This window comes from Salmo salar, chromosome ssa10 (genome assembly GCF_905237065.1).
Source record: "Salmo salar chromosome ssa10, Ssal_v3.1, whole genome shotgun sequence".
NCBI lineage: Eukaryota > Metazoa > Chordata > Actinopteri > Salmoniformes > Salmonidae > Salmo > Salmo salar.
The window spans coordinates 94961064-94978391 of record NC_059451.1 but is presented as its reverse complement, the minus strand read 5'-3'; the positions used below and the strand labels follow the sequence as shown (position 1 = coordinate 94978391).

The 17328-nt window shown below is 43.1% G+C and overlaps 2 protein-coding genes across 2 annotated transcripts in view; one reads left to right on the top strand and one right to left on the bottom strand.

Annotated features, from left to right (window-relative positions):
* The window catches only part of LOC106561234 (C-Jun-amino-terminal kinase-interacting protein 2-like), a 154497-nt gene that overhangs the window by 78436 nt on the left and 58733 nt on the right, over window positions 1-17328 (bottom strand).
* LOC106561235 (gastricsin) lies at window positions 1306-8077 on the top strand. The gene is made up of 9 exons (XM_014124957.2): window positions 1306-1413; window positions 1606-1747; window positions 2052-2169; window positions 2506-2624; window positions 2802-3001; window positions 6294-6410; window positions 6706-6853; window positions 7015-7113; window positions 7304-8077. Exons 1-9 carry the CDS (start codon window positions 1358-1360, stop codon window positions 7466-7468), a joined length of 1164 nt encoding a protein of 387 aa, XP_013980432.2. The 5' UTR covers window positions 1306-1357; the 3' UTR covers window positions 7469-8077.

Below are 17328 nucleotides of genomic sequence, written 5' to 3'. Positions count from 1 at the left end.
TAACCCTCACAAGGCTGCTGGCCCAGATGGCATCCCTAGCAGTGTCCTCAGATCATGCGCAGACCAGCTGGATGGAGTGTATATGGACATATATAATCTCTCCCTATCCCAGTCCGCTGTCCACACTTGTTTCAAGATGTCCACCATTGCTCCTGTTCCCAAGAAAGCAAAGGTAACTGAATTAAATTACTATCGCCCTGTAAAACTCACTTGTCATCATGAAGTGCTTTGAGAGACCAGTTAAGGATCATATCATCTCCATCTTACCTGACACCATAGACCCACTTCAATTTGCTTACCGCCCCAATAGATCTACAGATGATGCAATCGCCATCACACTGCACACTACCCTATCCCATCTGGACAAGAGGAACCTATGTAAGAATGCTTTTCATTAACTATAGCTCAGCCTTCAACACCATAGTACCCTCCAAGCTCATCATTAAGCTCAGGGCCCTGGGTTTGAACCCCGCCCTGTGCAACTAGGTCCTGGACTTCCTGATGGGCCGCCCACAGGTGGTGAAGTTAGGAAACAACACCTCCACTTCGCTGATCCTCAACACAGGGACCCCACAAGGGTGCATTCTCAGCCCCCTCTTGTAATCCCTGTTCACCTATGACTGCGTGGCCACGCTTGCCTCCAACTCAATCATCAAGTTTGCAGATAACACAAAAGTAGTAGGCTTGATTACCAACAATGATGAGACAGCCTGCAGGGAGGAGGTGAGGGCCCTGGGAGAATGGTGCCAGGAAAATAATATATTTTTGTACATTTGAATGTTGCAGTAATAGGACCTAGGCATAGCGTTTGAGGGAGCGAAAGAGAACATAATTTTTATTGCAAGCCTTGACCCCAATGACTAAACTACCCCCTTTTGAAAGAAAGAGAACTGCTGATTTTCAGGGACTCATGAGGCTCATTTGAATATCTTGAAGCACAGCAAAAATTATTTGTGAAAAAAATCATTTTGACACCGCTGAACCCATAACGCTACCGTAAGCAAAAAGATTTACCATCACGTTTGGTTTGTTAAATTAGAGCCCTGTACCTTATCTAATCTGGTCATCTCCCTTATAAAGGTTCAGTAAACTAATAGTACTGTTTTGGTTAGCGCTGCTATCGGTACAGGGGAGTAGGGGCTTGCCTGCACACTGAATAGAGAATGTGGAGTCAGGGGAAAAAGGAGCTGATAGTCACCTACTTAAGTCTGATAAGGGATGTGTACACACACACTCACGCTGCACTCCATATCACACCCGCTTGCATTCATGTGTGCACATATGTATGTTTGGTACAGTATATAAGATCAGTCCTGACCCAAGCTAAGGTGTATTGGTTGTGATTTCAGGAGTGACCATGAAGTGTCTCGTTATTGTGCTGGTATGTGCTGTGCTCGCTGAGGGAATCCACAGGTTAGTACTCACTTTATTTCTTTGTCACATTTTCACTCCAGCTGCTCTTTTTCATTAAATTCTCCCTAAAACACAATTTTCTTTTCTCATCTCTCATAGTCAATGATAACTCCTTGTCGCTCTCTCTACCCCTATTTGCATTTGCAGAGTTCGACTTCATATCTGAGTGCATCTGTGTTCTTGTTACCCTAGGATCCCTCTGGTGAAGCATAAGTCAATCCGTGAGAGAATGATGGAGAAGGGAGAACGCCTGCCCTACCAAGACCCCGCTCTCAAATACTTTCCTGACGAGTTCGCTGGCTCCACCACCATGTACATCAACAACTACGCTGACGTACGTACATGCTCTTAAACCCAAGCTTATGGTCTATCTAGAATGTTACTCAATGTCCTGTCTATATCTGTCTATGTCCACAGTAGTCTATTTTCATATTTCAGAATGAAATTCTGATGTAGGCTAATGTATAAAATGTGAATTATAGGTCTAACTAGATAACAACCATGTCACAATAACGTCTAACTCCATGAAGTAGAGTCTAAACCAAGCCAACCACTCTAGATCTGATGCGTTGTTTTCTGAATGTATTAGCAGCACCTCTATCTTTTGTCAACTGTATTATCCCTGTTGTGTTTTCCAGACCACTTACTATGGAGCCATCACCATCGGTACTCCCCCCCAGTCCTTCCAGGTGTTGTTTGACACTGGCTCTGCCAACCTGTGGGTTGACTCTGTACTCTGCAACACTCAGGCCTGCAGTGAGTACAGCTGGATAGCTTCATGACAATGAAAGCCACTGCTAGCTAATATTACAACAACCTACTACATGTGTCAACGAACTGCTACTTCCTCAACAATAAATTTTACTAACTGTACTACTACTATTACTACTACTACTGTACTACTACTACTACAGCACATCTACTACTACTACTACTACTACTACTACTACTACTACTACTACTACTACTACTACTACTACTACTACTATCAGAGATATTTTAGTCCATTGTCACTTCTACACACTTCCCAGATAAATCAATTGTATACAGTATATTTCCTCTTTAAGTTGTTTGTGTCCCTTCCTCCTGCAGACGCCCACACAAAGTTCAACCCCCAGCAGTCGTCCACCTACTCAGCTAATGGGCAAACTTTCTACTTGCCCTACGGAACTGGCAGTCTCAGTGGAGTCTTCGGATACGACACCGTCAACGTGAGTTCCACCATAACAACCTTACAAATACTTAACTACTTCTACCACAGTTATTCTTCACTACATGCAATAAAAAGCCACAACAGATACAGCCACAACAGTACATGTACTTCCATTCTAATAAAACCAACGTGTTTCCATGATGCTGAGTGTGTGTGTTGTTTGTCACCTCTTTAGGTCGGTGGTATTATCCTCAACAACCAGGAGATTGGTCTGAGCACTGACGAGCCAGGTCAGACCTTTGCTGTGGCCCAGTTTGATGGTATCCTTGGCCTTTCCTACCCTTCCATCTCAGCTGGACAAGAAACTCCCGTCATGGACAACATCATGTCACAGAACCTTCTGCAGGCTAACATATTTGCATTCTACCTGACCAGGTCAGTACTCCTACCATCACTTATACCACATACATACCACCACTTACCACAAATATACCACTACCACTACTTACCACACATATACCACTACCAATACTTACCACAAATATACCACTACCAGTACATACCACACATATACCACTACCACTACTTACCACACATATACCACTACCACTACTTACCACACATATACCACTACCACTACTTACCACACATATACCACTACCACTACTTACCACACAAATACCACTACCACTACTTACCACACATATACCACTACCACTACTTACCACACATATACCACTACCACTACTTACCACACATATACCACTACCACTACTTACCACACATATACCACTAGCACTACTTACCACACATATACCACTACCACTACTTATCACACATATACCACTACCACTACTTACCACACATATACCACTACCACTACTTACCACACATATACCACTACCACTACCTACCACACATATACCACTACCACTACTTACCACACATATACCACTACTTACCACATATATACCACTACTTATCACAAATATACCACTACCACTAATTACCACATATATGCCATTATCACTACTTACCACACATATATCACTACGTACCACATATATGCCACTATCACTACTTACCACACATATATCACTACCACTATTTACCACACATATACCACTACTTACCACATGCATACCACAACTTACCACATATATGCCACTATCACTAATTACCACACTTATACCACTACCACTACTTACCACACATATACCACTACTGACCACACTTATACAACAACCACTACTTACCACAAATATATCACTTTCATTACTTACCACACATATACCAATACCACTACTGACCACACTTATACCACTACCACTACTGACCACACTTATACTACTACCACTAATTACCACAAATATACCAGTTCCACTACTTACCACACATATACCACTACCACTACTTACCACACATATACCACTACCACTACTTACCACACATATACCACTACCACTACTTACCACACATATACCACTACCACTACTTACCACACATATACCACTACCACTACTTACCACATATATACCACTACTTACCACACATATGCCACTTCCGCTACTTACCACATATATACTACTACTTACCACACATATACCCCTACCACTACTTACCACACGCATACCACTACAGATGTCAGATCTTAATTAGACCCCTTTCACCGCAAGAGGAAAATAATCCTGCAGAAGGAGGATTTGAATATCTGAAGAATTATTTAGAATTGTACGAGTGGGCAGCTGGAAGCATATTCGTAGGGGGTAGATATATTTACGTTAGGGATAATCAGTTGTTTTAGATAAATAGTTTTAATATCAGTTGAAGATCAAGCAATATGCAGGTTTAATTATTGTTTCTTCAATTCCTGTGTGGTCCAGCGCATACAGGCACTGACCCCGGCACATATATGTCAGAGTCGGCATGGGTTCAAATTCGGCCCACTGCCCTTTGACTCATGGATCAATGTCTATTTTTGACGCATTCATTTTGTGTGGTTACATGATTAAACCAGAAACAACTCAAAGGTTAACAGTTTAGGAATTCATTCTGAGTGGTTAAGTTTAGGGCTATGGTTTGGGGAAGGCTTAAAACAAAATAATACAAAATGACACGCCTATGTATCATCAGTATACATAATATTCTTAATGCTCGCTAGAGCATTGTGATCTGCCATAGTGCAGTGGTCTAAGCAGCTCATACCGAACCTCATGAGTTTGCGCCCTGTGCTGAGCGATCTAGTGACCAGCCTGAGACTACATTAGACCCTCAAGTTAATTGCATTTATTTAAATGTTTTCAAGAAGTAAAATTAATCAACTAAATCGTCTTTGGATAGGCTCAAATGTATAAACATCTTGACAGCTTTAAGAAATGAAATATTAAAGGCACACAATACAAGCTTCCAATTCACACCAAAGACCAGAACTATATTCACAAATTATACATACCCTAACTATAAAACGCGGACAAGCATCCACACTGGAGGAAGGTTTATTGTTCCACAGCAGGCCTACATCTGTCAATCAGATGATGGCCCAAATCAGCTCATAAACTCAGCCAGGGAAACAAACAGTAGCGGTTTTCACACCTTTTCACACATACTTCAGTACCGCTCCCTAAAAGACGATATCGGCGTTACCTTAGTCCTGCTTGCAACCAAAGTGTTTCAAGATATGTTCACCCTCTGGTTGGTATTGTAATAAGAACAACAGAGTACTTTTTGAGCAGACTAAGGGTGATGTATCTATTTGACAAGCATTCCATACAATAGAAATAAAGTATCCACTGTGGGAATTGACATGACACTAATGTTGGTGTAGCCTATAGTTACAATTTTATTGGTTTCCTATTTATGTTATCCAAACGGGTCTGATATGGTCATTTCTTATCAAGATCAGGGGTAAAATATCCCTGGACTGTCCATATTTAAAATGTGTAAATAAATCTAGTAAATTGGGGGTGATTGAGTTATTTGTGCCAGAAAGGTATGGGCTGGAATGGTAGGTCTATATGTGCTCGCAGAAGGCAGAAGCCCTAACCCACTACACCCCACGACTGAACTCAATTTTGAACTTAGGATACACCTGAAACTTCTCATAGCCTAGTGGAGACCAATATCTATCTTCTGTTATTAAGCTATATCAAACGACGGTTGTTTATGTGTATGACTGCATTTCAGATACATGTTTGTACATTTGAATGTTGCAGTAATTTGACCCAGACCTAATGTTTCAGTGAGAGGATTTTGATATTTAAATAGCAAGCACTGATCGACTGCCCCAGCATGGACAGAAAGACAACTGCTCTTTTTCAGGGACCTACAAGGCTCATTTGGATTTCCTGATACAGCAGGAAAATGAGCAGTGACAAAAAAGTGATCAAGTTAAGATCTGACATCTGTACCCCTACCACTACTTACTTACCACACATATAATGTACTACTACCGGACCTCAATATAAAATACACACAGATATCACAGAACCTTCTGCAGACCAATGTGTTTGTTTTCTAGATGACCAGGTAATATATTTTAATGATGTACTTACATATTTATGTACATAATCAATGTTATATTCATTACTCCTGCTCCAGAAACTAAATCACTGAAATAAGAATTCAGATTTTTGAGAAGAAAAGTGTCTTCTGTGAAGAGTGAACCATCTTCTTGCCAACCTCCTATCTATGTAAAACTGTTTGATGGCTTAAAACTTTTTCTGTGCAGGGACAGTCAGCAGGGCAGTGAGCTGTCGTTTGGAGAAGTGGACACCACCAAGTACCAGGGTCAGATCTACTGGACCCCCGTCACCTCCCAGACATACTGGCAGATCGGCATCCAAGGGTAAGGATCAACCACACCAACCAAACATACCTAACCATACACTGACATCAGAACCACCAGGAGCCTTCAAAAGCTGGGATGAAAAATGTCTAAGGCCGCTGTCAATGCTAGTCTGTCTGTCTGTCTGTCTGTCTGTCTGTCTGTCTGTCTGTCTGTCTGTCTGTCTGTCTGTCTGTCTGTCTGTCTGTCTGTCTGTCTGTCTGTCTGTCTGTCTGTCTGTCTGTCTGTCTGTCTGTCTGTCTGTCTGTCTGTTTGTTTGTTTGTCTGTCTGACACTAACCCTTGTAAATCTCCAGGTTCCAGATCAACGGTCAGGAGACAGGGTGGTGTGGGCAAGGCTGCCAGGCCATCGTGGATACAGGCACCTCCATGCTGACTGCACCCAGACAGATCTTGGGAACCCTGATGCAGTCCATTGGAGCCCAGCAGGACCAGTATGGACAGGTAGCAGGAAGCCATTATAAACCATTACAGACCAGTACTAACTGACACCATAAACCAGTGTAATCCAGAAAGTAGAGGATGGGGAAACCAGTGCAGACCAGAGTTAACCAGTACAGGGATGTTTTGTGTCACTCATGTCTGTGAATTGTTTGTTGATGTAGTACACAGTGAACTGTAACCAGATCAACAGCCTGCCTACTCTCACATTCACCATCAATGGAGTCAACTTCCCCCTGCCGCCATCTGCATACATCCAGCAGGTGAGTTAGTGTGTGTCTGTCCGTGTGTTACCCTCTATGACTGATGTTAGGATAATGAAGGCCATTTTAGATGGCTCAAGCTGGTCCATAAGCCATGTGCATGCCTAAGCCATGTGGCAGTAGTGCATGTGTGTTTATCTGTGTGTGTGTGTGTATTGCACTCAACATGCGTGTTCTCCTCTCTATCCAGAACAACCAGGGTGGGTACCAGTACTGCTTCGTGGGGATCATCCCCACCTACCTGCCGTCCCAGAACGGACAGCCCCTGTGGATTTTGGGAGATGTATTCCTCAGGGAGTACTACTCCGTCTACGACCGCACAGACAACCAAGTGGGCTTTGCCACCGCAGCCTAAACCTGACCAACATGACCATGACCGCAAGCCAACACAGACACCAACAGTTCTTAGAAGTCTACCACCCCAAACCTCACACAGAATCTATTCCACCTCTGGCCATTCTAGAACAACAATCACCAAAGGCATCAATTCTGAATCACCCATAGCAACCTCTCTTATTTTAGAACACATATTACCCATAACAACCACTCTGGTCATTATAATACGCATATTACCCCTGGCAACCACTGTGGGTCAGTTTGGCTTTGGTCCAGTGGGGTTAAAGCAAGCATCGACATCATTGGGTTAAAGCTGTGGTCTTTGTTAGATGCTAATATATTCAGTTCAGCTGTAAGGTTGTTTCCTTTCTACTCTGGCATTGCAATGACAACCTCCTAATTCCCAGACAACATCGGATGTGAACACAGGTTCAGCCATGTTGCTGATTGCATCATGATGCTGAGTTGCAATTCTGAGTTGAGTGAAAAAGAAAATGACATACAGAAACACAGTGAAATATGAAAATATGATTTTTGACACTTAAATGCATTTCATCTCAAGACTGGATGTATTTGGTGTTTCTTTAGCTTCCATTTAGACTCAATAAACTGTTGAAGTGCACAATAATCCTATTTGTTTTGAATCCCTGTATCTGACACATCAAGCTCATGATGCCTGTAAGACTGAAATCTCACCTCACATTCACCACTGACTGTTGCCAGAAACTGCAACAAAAAACAACAAGAGCATCTTACCCAATTGGAGCCTGTAAATATATCCAACCATCTACACATCATACATATAGAAATAACTAAATATCACAGAGTCAAATATGCCATCTGTTAAATGACATTAAGTCCGAAGTCTCCTCCCTGTGAAAGCGACTTCATTGAAAGCTTCAACATTTCACTTCTGCTAACGAGCTCTCATTATCTGTCAGGGATTTCTTCGTCGGAGGACGATATAGTGAAATTATCGTCGGAAAAAGATTACCAAAATGCAGCAGGGTTGTGATAGTTCATTTTTTGAACATTTAATAAACTCAAAAAACGAACATACAAAAATAACAAAGACGAACTCACGATTTACAGACAGTCCTGTTAGGCTTACACACGCTAAACACGAAACAATCTCCCACAAATACACAGACAAACACACCCAACTAATATAGGACTTCCAATCAAAGGCAACACCACACAGCTGCCTTCAATTGGAAGTCCACCCCAATTAACTCAACATAGAAACAGATCAACCAGACTACACATAGAAATACATCAACATAGACCATAACTCAAAACCCAGAAATAATAAATCAAACGCCCTCCTAACTAACACACCACCCTGAACCACATAAAACAAATACCCTCTGCCACGTCCTGACCAAACTAAAATGACAATTAACCCTTATACTGGCCAGGACGTGACAGTACCCCCCCCTTAAAGGTGCTAACCCCGGAAGCACCTTAAGAAAAACAACCCCAAACAACAACAACAACAAAAATCCCCCCTACTAAAGGGAGGGAAGGGAGGGTGGCTGCCGTCAATGACGGCACTGTGCTACACCCCCCCTCCCCAACCCACCTATATCTGGAGGTGGCTCCGGTTCTGGCCGTTCCAGGCAGTCGGGCCACTCTGGCATCGCCGGGGGCAGTCGGGGCAGTCTGGCAGTTCGGGGCAGTCTGGCAGCTCGGGGCAGTCTGGCAGCTCGGGGCAGTCTGGCAGCTCGGGGCAGTCTGGCCACTTTGGCAGCTCGGGGCAGTCTGGCCACTCTGGCAGCTCCGGGCAGTCTGGCCACTCTGACATCTCCGGGCAGTCTGGCCACTCTGACATCTCCGGGCAGTCTGGCCACTCTGACATCTCTGGGCAGTCTGGCCACTCTGACATCTCCGGGCAGTCTGGCCACTCTGACATCTCCGGGCAGTCTGGCCACTCTGACATCTCCGGGCAGTTTGGCCACTCTGGCAGCTCCTGACTAGTGGGTGGCTCTGGCGACTCTTCACTGACGGGCGGCTCTGGCGATTCCTCACTGACGGGCGGCTCTGGCGACTCTTGACTGACGGGCAGTTCTGGCGACTCTTGACTGACGGGCAGTTCTGGCGACTCTTGACTGGCAGGCAGCTCTGGTGACTGTTGACTGGCGGGCAGCTCTGGCGACTTTAGACTGGCGAGGCTGGGTTTACGCACTAGATGCCTTGTGCGTGGTGCTGGTACTGGGCATACCAGACTGGGAACACGCACCTCCAGGCTAGTGCGGGAGCGGGAACAGGACGAGTCGGACTGGGCTGACGTACTTCCGGGTCCGCACGAGAGACAGGAGCTGGAAACCTAGGGCTATGGAGGCGCACAGTCGGTCTTGATCTTACCTCCTGCACAACCCGTCCTGGCTGGATGGAACTAGTAGCCCTGTACGAGCGGGGTGCTTGTACAGGGCGGACTGGGCTGTGCAGGGGCCTGATGGTAGCCGTGCGTAGAGCGGGAGTTGGGTAGCCTGGTCCTCGGAGGCGTTCGGCGACCAGATGCGCTGCGCAGGCATCCTCCTACCAGGCTGGATGCCCGCTCTAGCACGGTACCTGCGAGGGGCTGGAATAACGCGCACCGGACTGTGCATGCGTATGGGTGAGATAGTGCGCTCCTCAGCGAAACATGGCGCTCTCCACCTCATACGCTCCTCCATATAACCACGGGTAGCTGGCTTCCGGCTCTTCCTAGGCCTAGCCAAACTACCCGTGTGCCCCCCCAAAAAATGTATTGTGGGTGCCTCTCGTGCTTCACCGCCAGTCGTGATCCTCGGAAACGTTCCCGGTCCTTACCAGCCATTCTCCATGGGCCCTCTCCGGCCATAACTTGCTCCCATGTCCATCTCTCCCGATTGTCCAAATCAAAATTCCTCTGCTCCTTCCTCTGCTGCTTGGTCCTGGTTTTGTGGGAGATTCTGTCAGGGATTTTTTCGTCGGAGGACGATATAGCGAAATCATCGTCGGAAAAAGATGACCAAAATGCAGCAGGGTTGTGATAGTTCATTTTTTGAACATTTAATAAACTCAAAAAACAAACATACAAAAATAACAAAGACGAACTCACGATTTACAGACAGTCCTGTTAGGCTTACACACGCTAAACATGAAACAATCTCCCACAAATACACAGACAAACACACCCAACTAATATAGGACTTCCAATCAAAGGCAACACCACACAGCTGCCTTCAATTGGAAGTCCACCCCAATTAACTCAACATAGAAACAGATCAACCAGACTACACATAGAAATACATCAACATAGACCATAACTCAAAACCCGGAAATAATAAATCAAACGCCCTCCTAACTAACACACCACCCTGAACCACATAAAACAAATACCCTCTGCCACGTCCTGACCAAACTAAAATGACAATTAACCCTTATACTGGCCAGGACGTGACAGTACCCCCCCCTTAAAGGTGCTAACCCCGGAAGCACCTTAAGAAAAACAACCCCAAACAACAACAAAACAAATACCCACTGTCACGTCCTGGCCAGTATGAGGGTAATTTTTATTTTAGTTTGGTCAGGACGTGGTAGAGGGTATTTGTTTTGTTGTTGTTTGGGGTTGTTTTTCTTAAGGTGCTTCCGGGGTTAGCACCTTTAAGGGGGGGTACTGTCACGTCCTGCACTCTTTTAACACACCACACACACATCATAAACTGGCTTAAAATGTCAGGAGCAGAGATAGCAGACACACACACATACACACACATTTGTGAAACACACACACGAGTTTGGGATTTCACCCCCAGTCCTAATGTACCTGACCCCTCCACCCTTCAAAGGGGAGCATCTCTTTGACTCATGTCCACACAGATTGCTCCGACCCTGGGGAAGCCTGCTCTGAGATATGGCCTGTCACTGTCTGTCTGTCACTGTCTGTCTGGGTCTGTGCCTCATTCACCAGACGCACAAGACACAAGAACTCACACAAGAACCGCTTTGCTCTCTAAACAGACAGAGGAGTTCAGCACTATTCTCTATTTTTTCAGGTCCCCAGTTTACAGACATAACAGTGCTTAAATGACTTCATCATCCTGTTTTCTTAGTTTCTATAAAACATCTGTATATCTGTGGTCCATTAGTTCCAACAGAGGCTCAGCTCTCTACTCAGCCCTCTACTCCATTAGTAAGAGACTGTGTGAGGCTCAGAGGGAAATGCTGCATTGCAGGTTTTCTAGTGAGGACAGGACAGTCCAGACAGGGCCTAGTACAGATGTATACAGAGCCACTGTGAAGCAGGGTAGGTCAGAAAATACATCGGGGTAGAAATGTGAAGCTAGATAACTGTCTAAATCAGGGCAGAACTGCATACCTTATCAAAGCTCAATCAGTAATAAAATCAGTGCTAAATCAACAATCATGACTAGTTCACACACACACACACACACACACACACACACACACACACACACACACACACACCACGCACCACACACACACACCACACACACACCACACACAGCTCCTGACCAGCAGCAGCCTACAGGGTGAAACAGAGACAGAATTTGGTATGTCATCAAATATGAAGTGCTGTCTGAAATAAACTATTCAGGCCTTTGTGAGCGCTCTTTACTGTAATAAAAAGCACTTACAGGACTGTTGTTTCTGTATCAGTGTGTGTATAAAAGATACCCAATTATGTTAATATTAAAAAAGACAACTTGGTAAATATCTGGAGAAGTATTTCCCTGCACATTGTTATTCATGACCTTGGAGAGGTGTTCATATCTCAGTGTATTGTGCTTTACATCTGTATTACTGATTAACACTAAGTGCTTATTATGCAGTAGCTAGGGGATTTCCAATGACACAGCCAAAACAATGGACATCTCCATGTTTTGAAACAAATACACAGTTGTGGAAAAAGTACTGAATTGTCATACTTGAGTAAAAGTAAAGATACCTTCATAGAAAATGGCACAGGTAAAACTGAAAGTCAACCAGTAAAATATTACTTGAGTAAAAATCTAAAAGATTTGGTTTTAAAAATACCTAAGTATCAAAAGTAAATGTAATTGCTAAAATATACTTAAATATCAAAAACAAAAGTAAAAGTATGAACAACTTAAAAATCCTTATATTAAGAAAATTAGACGGCACTATTTTCGTGTTTTTTTAAATTACGGATAGCCAGTGGCTCACTCCAACACTCAGGCATCATTTACAAACGAAGCATTTAGTGAGTCCGCCAGATCAGAGGCAGTAGGGATGGCCACGGATGTTCTCTTGATAAGTGTGTAAATTGGACCATTTTCCTGTCCTGCTAAGTATTCAAAATGTACTTCTGGGTGTCAGGGTGTAGAAAGTAAATTTTCTTTAGGAATGTAGTGAAGTCAAAGCAAACGTTGTCAACAATATAGTCAAGTAAAGTACAGATACTGTACCTCAAAAAACTACTTAAGTAGTAATTTAAAGTATTTTTACTGCAAATACTGTACATTTACTTTTAATTAAAAGAGACTGTGGAAACTATTTATCTCCTCTCTCTCTTTCTTTATCATCTCTCTCTCTACCTCTCATCTTTCACACACCAAAATGTTGCTACATCTTTTCAAATGTTTCTGTAGTTGATGGCTCCAGAATTGTAGTACAATTGTGGTGTGATGTCTGCCTGAAAGTCACCTATAAAGTGTAATTAAAACCTAACAGTATACAGTATTTCACACATGTTGACTAAACATCAGATCACATCGTATTTCTACATACCATTAATAATAACACTGTGGACTATTTTTGGCAGGTGTTAAGGCGGCGCTAGTGTCAAAAACACATTCTTGGGCAATTTTGACTTTTAAAAGCCAGAGCTCTGCTGCCAGTAATTTACCTGTCTTATATCAGCTTGCTTGTGCTGAGGTGGGAGGGGTGGACATATTGTAGGTGTGTCTTTAAAAACGTGTCCCAAAGTGCCCATTTCAAGCAGAGCTACTGGTGATATTTAACACTCACTGGTCGCTGGTCTTTGCGGTAAGACAATTGGTTATGGCATCGATTTTCCCAGTGGGGGCGCACAGTAGCCTTGTAGACAGTGATCTGGCAGAGTTACTCCACCTCAAAAATTCCATTTGGCTAAAGGCTCGGCACACACATACTCAGGCTGACTGGCTCTTTTCAGGCAAATGAGAAATAAGTGCACTCAGGCTATCCGGAAGGCCAAAGGTAGTTACTTTAAAGAGCAGTTCTCTCTCTGTTGATCTAATCACAAGAATAAAACCTCCTCCTCACAGCTGCCCATGTCCCTTTATGTTGATGATGTGGTTGTTACTGACAAGGAGCGCATGGTTGAGCTCTTTAATCACCACTTCATTAAGTCAGCATTCCTATTTGACTCAGCCATGCCTCATTGCCTGTCCAACATTTCCTCATCTCCCACCCCTTCTAATGCGACTAGCCCCTATGCTCCTCCCTTTTTTCCCCTGCCCCGCTACAAAGTTTCTCCCTGCAGGCAGTCAGTGAGTCCGAGGTGCTAAAGGAGCTCCTTAACTTGACCCCAAAAACCATTTGGGTCAGATGGTTTAGATCCATTATTCTTTAAAGTTGCAGCCCTTATCATCTCCAAGCTTATCTCTGAACTTTTTAACCTATCTCTCCTCTCTGGGGAGGTTCCAATTGCTTGGAAGGCATCCACGGTACATCCTTTATTTAAAGGGGGAGATCAAGCTGATCCTAACTGTTATAGGACAATTTCTATTTTGCCATGTTTATCTAAAGTGTTGGAAAAACTTACTGGCTTTCTTGCTGTCAATAGTATTCTCTCTGGTATTAAGTCTGGTTTCTGCTCAGGTTATGGTCGTGTTACTGCAACCTTAAAGGTCCTAAATGATGTCACCATTGCCCTTAATTCTAAGCAATGGTGTGCTGCTATTTTTATTGACTTGGCCAAAACTTTGATAAGGTAGACCATTCCATTCTTGTGGGCCGGCTAAGGAGTATTAGTGTCTCTGAGGGGTCTTTGGCCTGGTTTGCTAACTACCTCTCCCAAAGAGTGCAGTGTATAAAGTCAATATCTGCTGTCTCAGCCACTGCCTGTCAACAAGGGAGTACCCCAAGGCTCGATCCTAGGCCCCACGCTCTTCTCAATTTACATTAACAACATAGCTCAAGCAGTAAGAAGCTCTATCATCAATTTATATGCAGATGATACAGTGTTATACTCAGCTGGCCCCTCCCCGGATTTTGTGTTAAACACTCTACAACAAAGCTTTCTTAGTGTCCAACAAGCTTTCTCTGCCCTTATCCTTGTTCTGAACACCTCCAAAACAAAGGTCATGTGGTTTGGTAAGAAGAATGCCCCTCTCCCCACTGGTATGATTACTACCTCTGAGGGTTTAGAGCTTGAGGTAGTCACCTCATACAAGTACTTGGGAGTATGGCTAGACGGTACATGGTCCTTTTCTCAGCACATATCAAAGTTGCAGACTAAGGTTAAATCTAGACTTGGTTTCCTCAATCGTAATCGCTTCTCTTCCACCCCAGCTGCCAGAATAACCCTGATTCAGATGACCATCCTACCATGCTAGAATACAGAGATGTAATGTATAGATCGGCAGGTAAGAGTGCTCTCGAGCGGCTAGATGTTCTTAACCATTCGACCATCAGATTTGCCACCAATGCTCCTTATAGGACACATCACTGCACTCTCTACTCTTCTGTAAACTAGTCATCTCTGTATACCTGTTGCAAGAGCCACTGGTTGATGCTTATTTATTAAACCCTCTTAGGCCTCACTCCCACCATCTGAGATACCTACTACAGCCCTCATCCTCCACATACAACACCCGTTCTGTCCCCAAAGCTGTCACATTCGTCATATGGAGTAGACCAAAACGCAGCGGGAATGTGTATGCTCATCTTCTTATTTATTAAAGAAATGAAACAAAACACTTGAACAAAACAACAACGAAAAACAGCCCGGTAAGGACAAATCACTATACGGAGAAACAACTACCCACAAATCCCACAGAAAAACACCCCTATTAAATAGGACCTTCAATTAGAGGCAATGAGGAACAGCTGCCTCCAATTGAAGGTCAACCCAATAAACTAAGCATAGAAATAGAATAACTAGACACAGACATAGAAATAGACTAACATAGAATATTTCCCAACAAACCCCGAAACACACTAAACAAACACCCCCTGCCACGCCCTGAGCAAACTACAATAACAAACAACCCCTTTCACTGGTCAGGACGTGACAAAAGCACACACAACCTGGGTCTCTCCTCTTTTCAGTTCGCTGCAGCTAGCGACTGGAATGAGCTGTAAAAGACTCTCAAACTGGACAGTTTTATCTCTTCATTCAAAGACTCAATCATGGACACTCTTACTGACAGTTGTGGCTGCATTGCGTATTGTTGTCTCTACATTCTTGTCTTTGTGCTGTTGTCTGTGCCCAATAACGTTTGTACCATGTTTTGTGCTGCTACCATGTTGTGCTGCTGCCATGTTGTATTGCTACCATGTTGTTGTCATGTTGTGTTTCTACCATGCTGTGTTTTCCTGTGTTGCTGCCATGCTATGTTGTTGTCTTAGGTATCTCTTTATGTAGTGTTCTGGTGTCTCTCTTGTTGTGATGTGTGTTCTGTCCTATATTTATTATCCCAGCCCCCGTCCCCGCAGGAGGCCTTTTTCATTTTGGTAGGCCGTCATTGTAAATAAGAATTTGTACTTATTAACTGACTTGCCTAGTTAAATAAAGGTTGAATAAAATCGGTAGCCTATAACCAATGTTTCATTAAAATATAATGAGCAGCAAAACAGTCAACAGACATTCCTGTTTTTTCTTCATATACATGGTGATAGTAGGCTAATATTATTATAATAGAGTTTAACGTTTGGGCATTGTCCAATTGTTCTTGGCTCGAATATGCAGTGCATTTAAGAAATGCAAATGCAATGTGTGTAGACAAATATTTCCATGTTAAAGTCAATAACAAAAACTAGATTAGCTACATGTTTGTTATAACTAGGCCTATTGTAGGGTTACTGTATACTATATAATAAACTGTGTTCAATGGATAGGAAAAACATCCATGCCTCAGGTCGAAGGGCCCTTAGTCCTACATGTGTACACATTGCCTTATGCTCATAGAACAAGACATTCGATTCATGATATCGTGTTTTTGACCAAATGCTATGAAGAAACATTGCTGTTTTAAAAACAGATTGATTGTTTTTCATTTAATTTGATTAAAAACCAAACTTATTAGAAAGATTCACTGTCCATGAGTTTATGTTGAGAACGGACATGGCTCGAATGCAATGGAATATCTTCTGCTATTTCTGGAGAAGTGCAAATATGATGTAAAACAAATTCTCTGACAATTTACACATCAAAGAAAAGTGTCTCAGCTCAACGGAAAATCTACGGTGGCAATTTACTTGACACTTTGTATGAATGGAAACTAATGATGATGTAGCCTGTTGTTATTTTATTTGTTTGCTATTTAGGTTATCCAAAAGTCTCTGGCATGGTCATTTATTATCAAGATCAGGGGTACAATATCCTAGACTTTCCATATTTGAAATATGTACTGTAACGAAACCAACTCAATCGTGGAGATTGAGTTACTTGTGCCAGAAGGGTGTGTGCTGAAATCCAACCCACGCCAACACGGTAGACATATACAGAACCAATCAAAAGTTTGGACACACCAACTAATTTCTTTTTTTTCTTCTATTTTCTACAACTTGTGTGAAGAAATCAAAACTATGAAATAACACATATGGAATCATGTAGTAACCAAAAAAGTGTTAAACAAAAATATATTTTATATTTTACGTTCCTCAAAGTGCCACCCTTTGCCTTGATGAAAGCTGTACACACTCTTGGCATTCTCTCAACCAGCT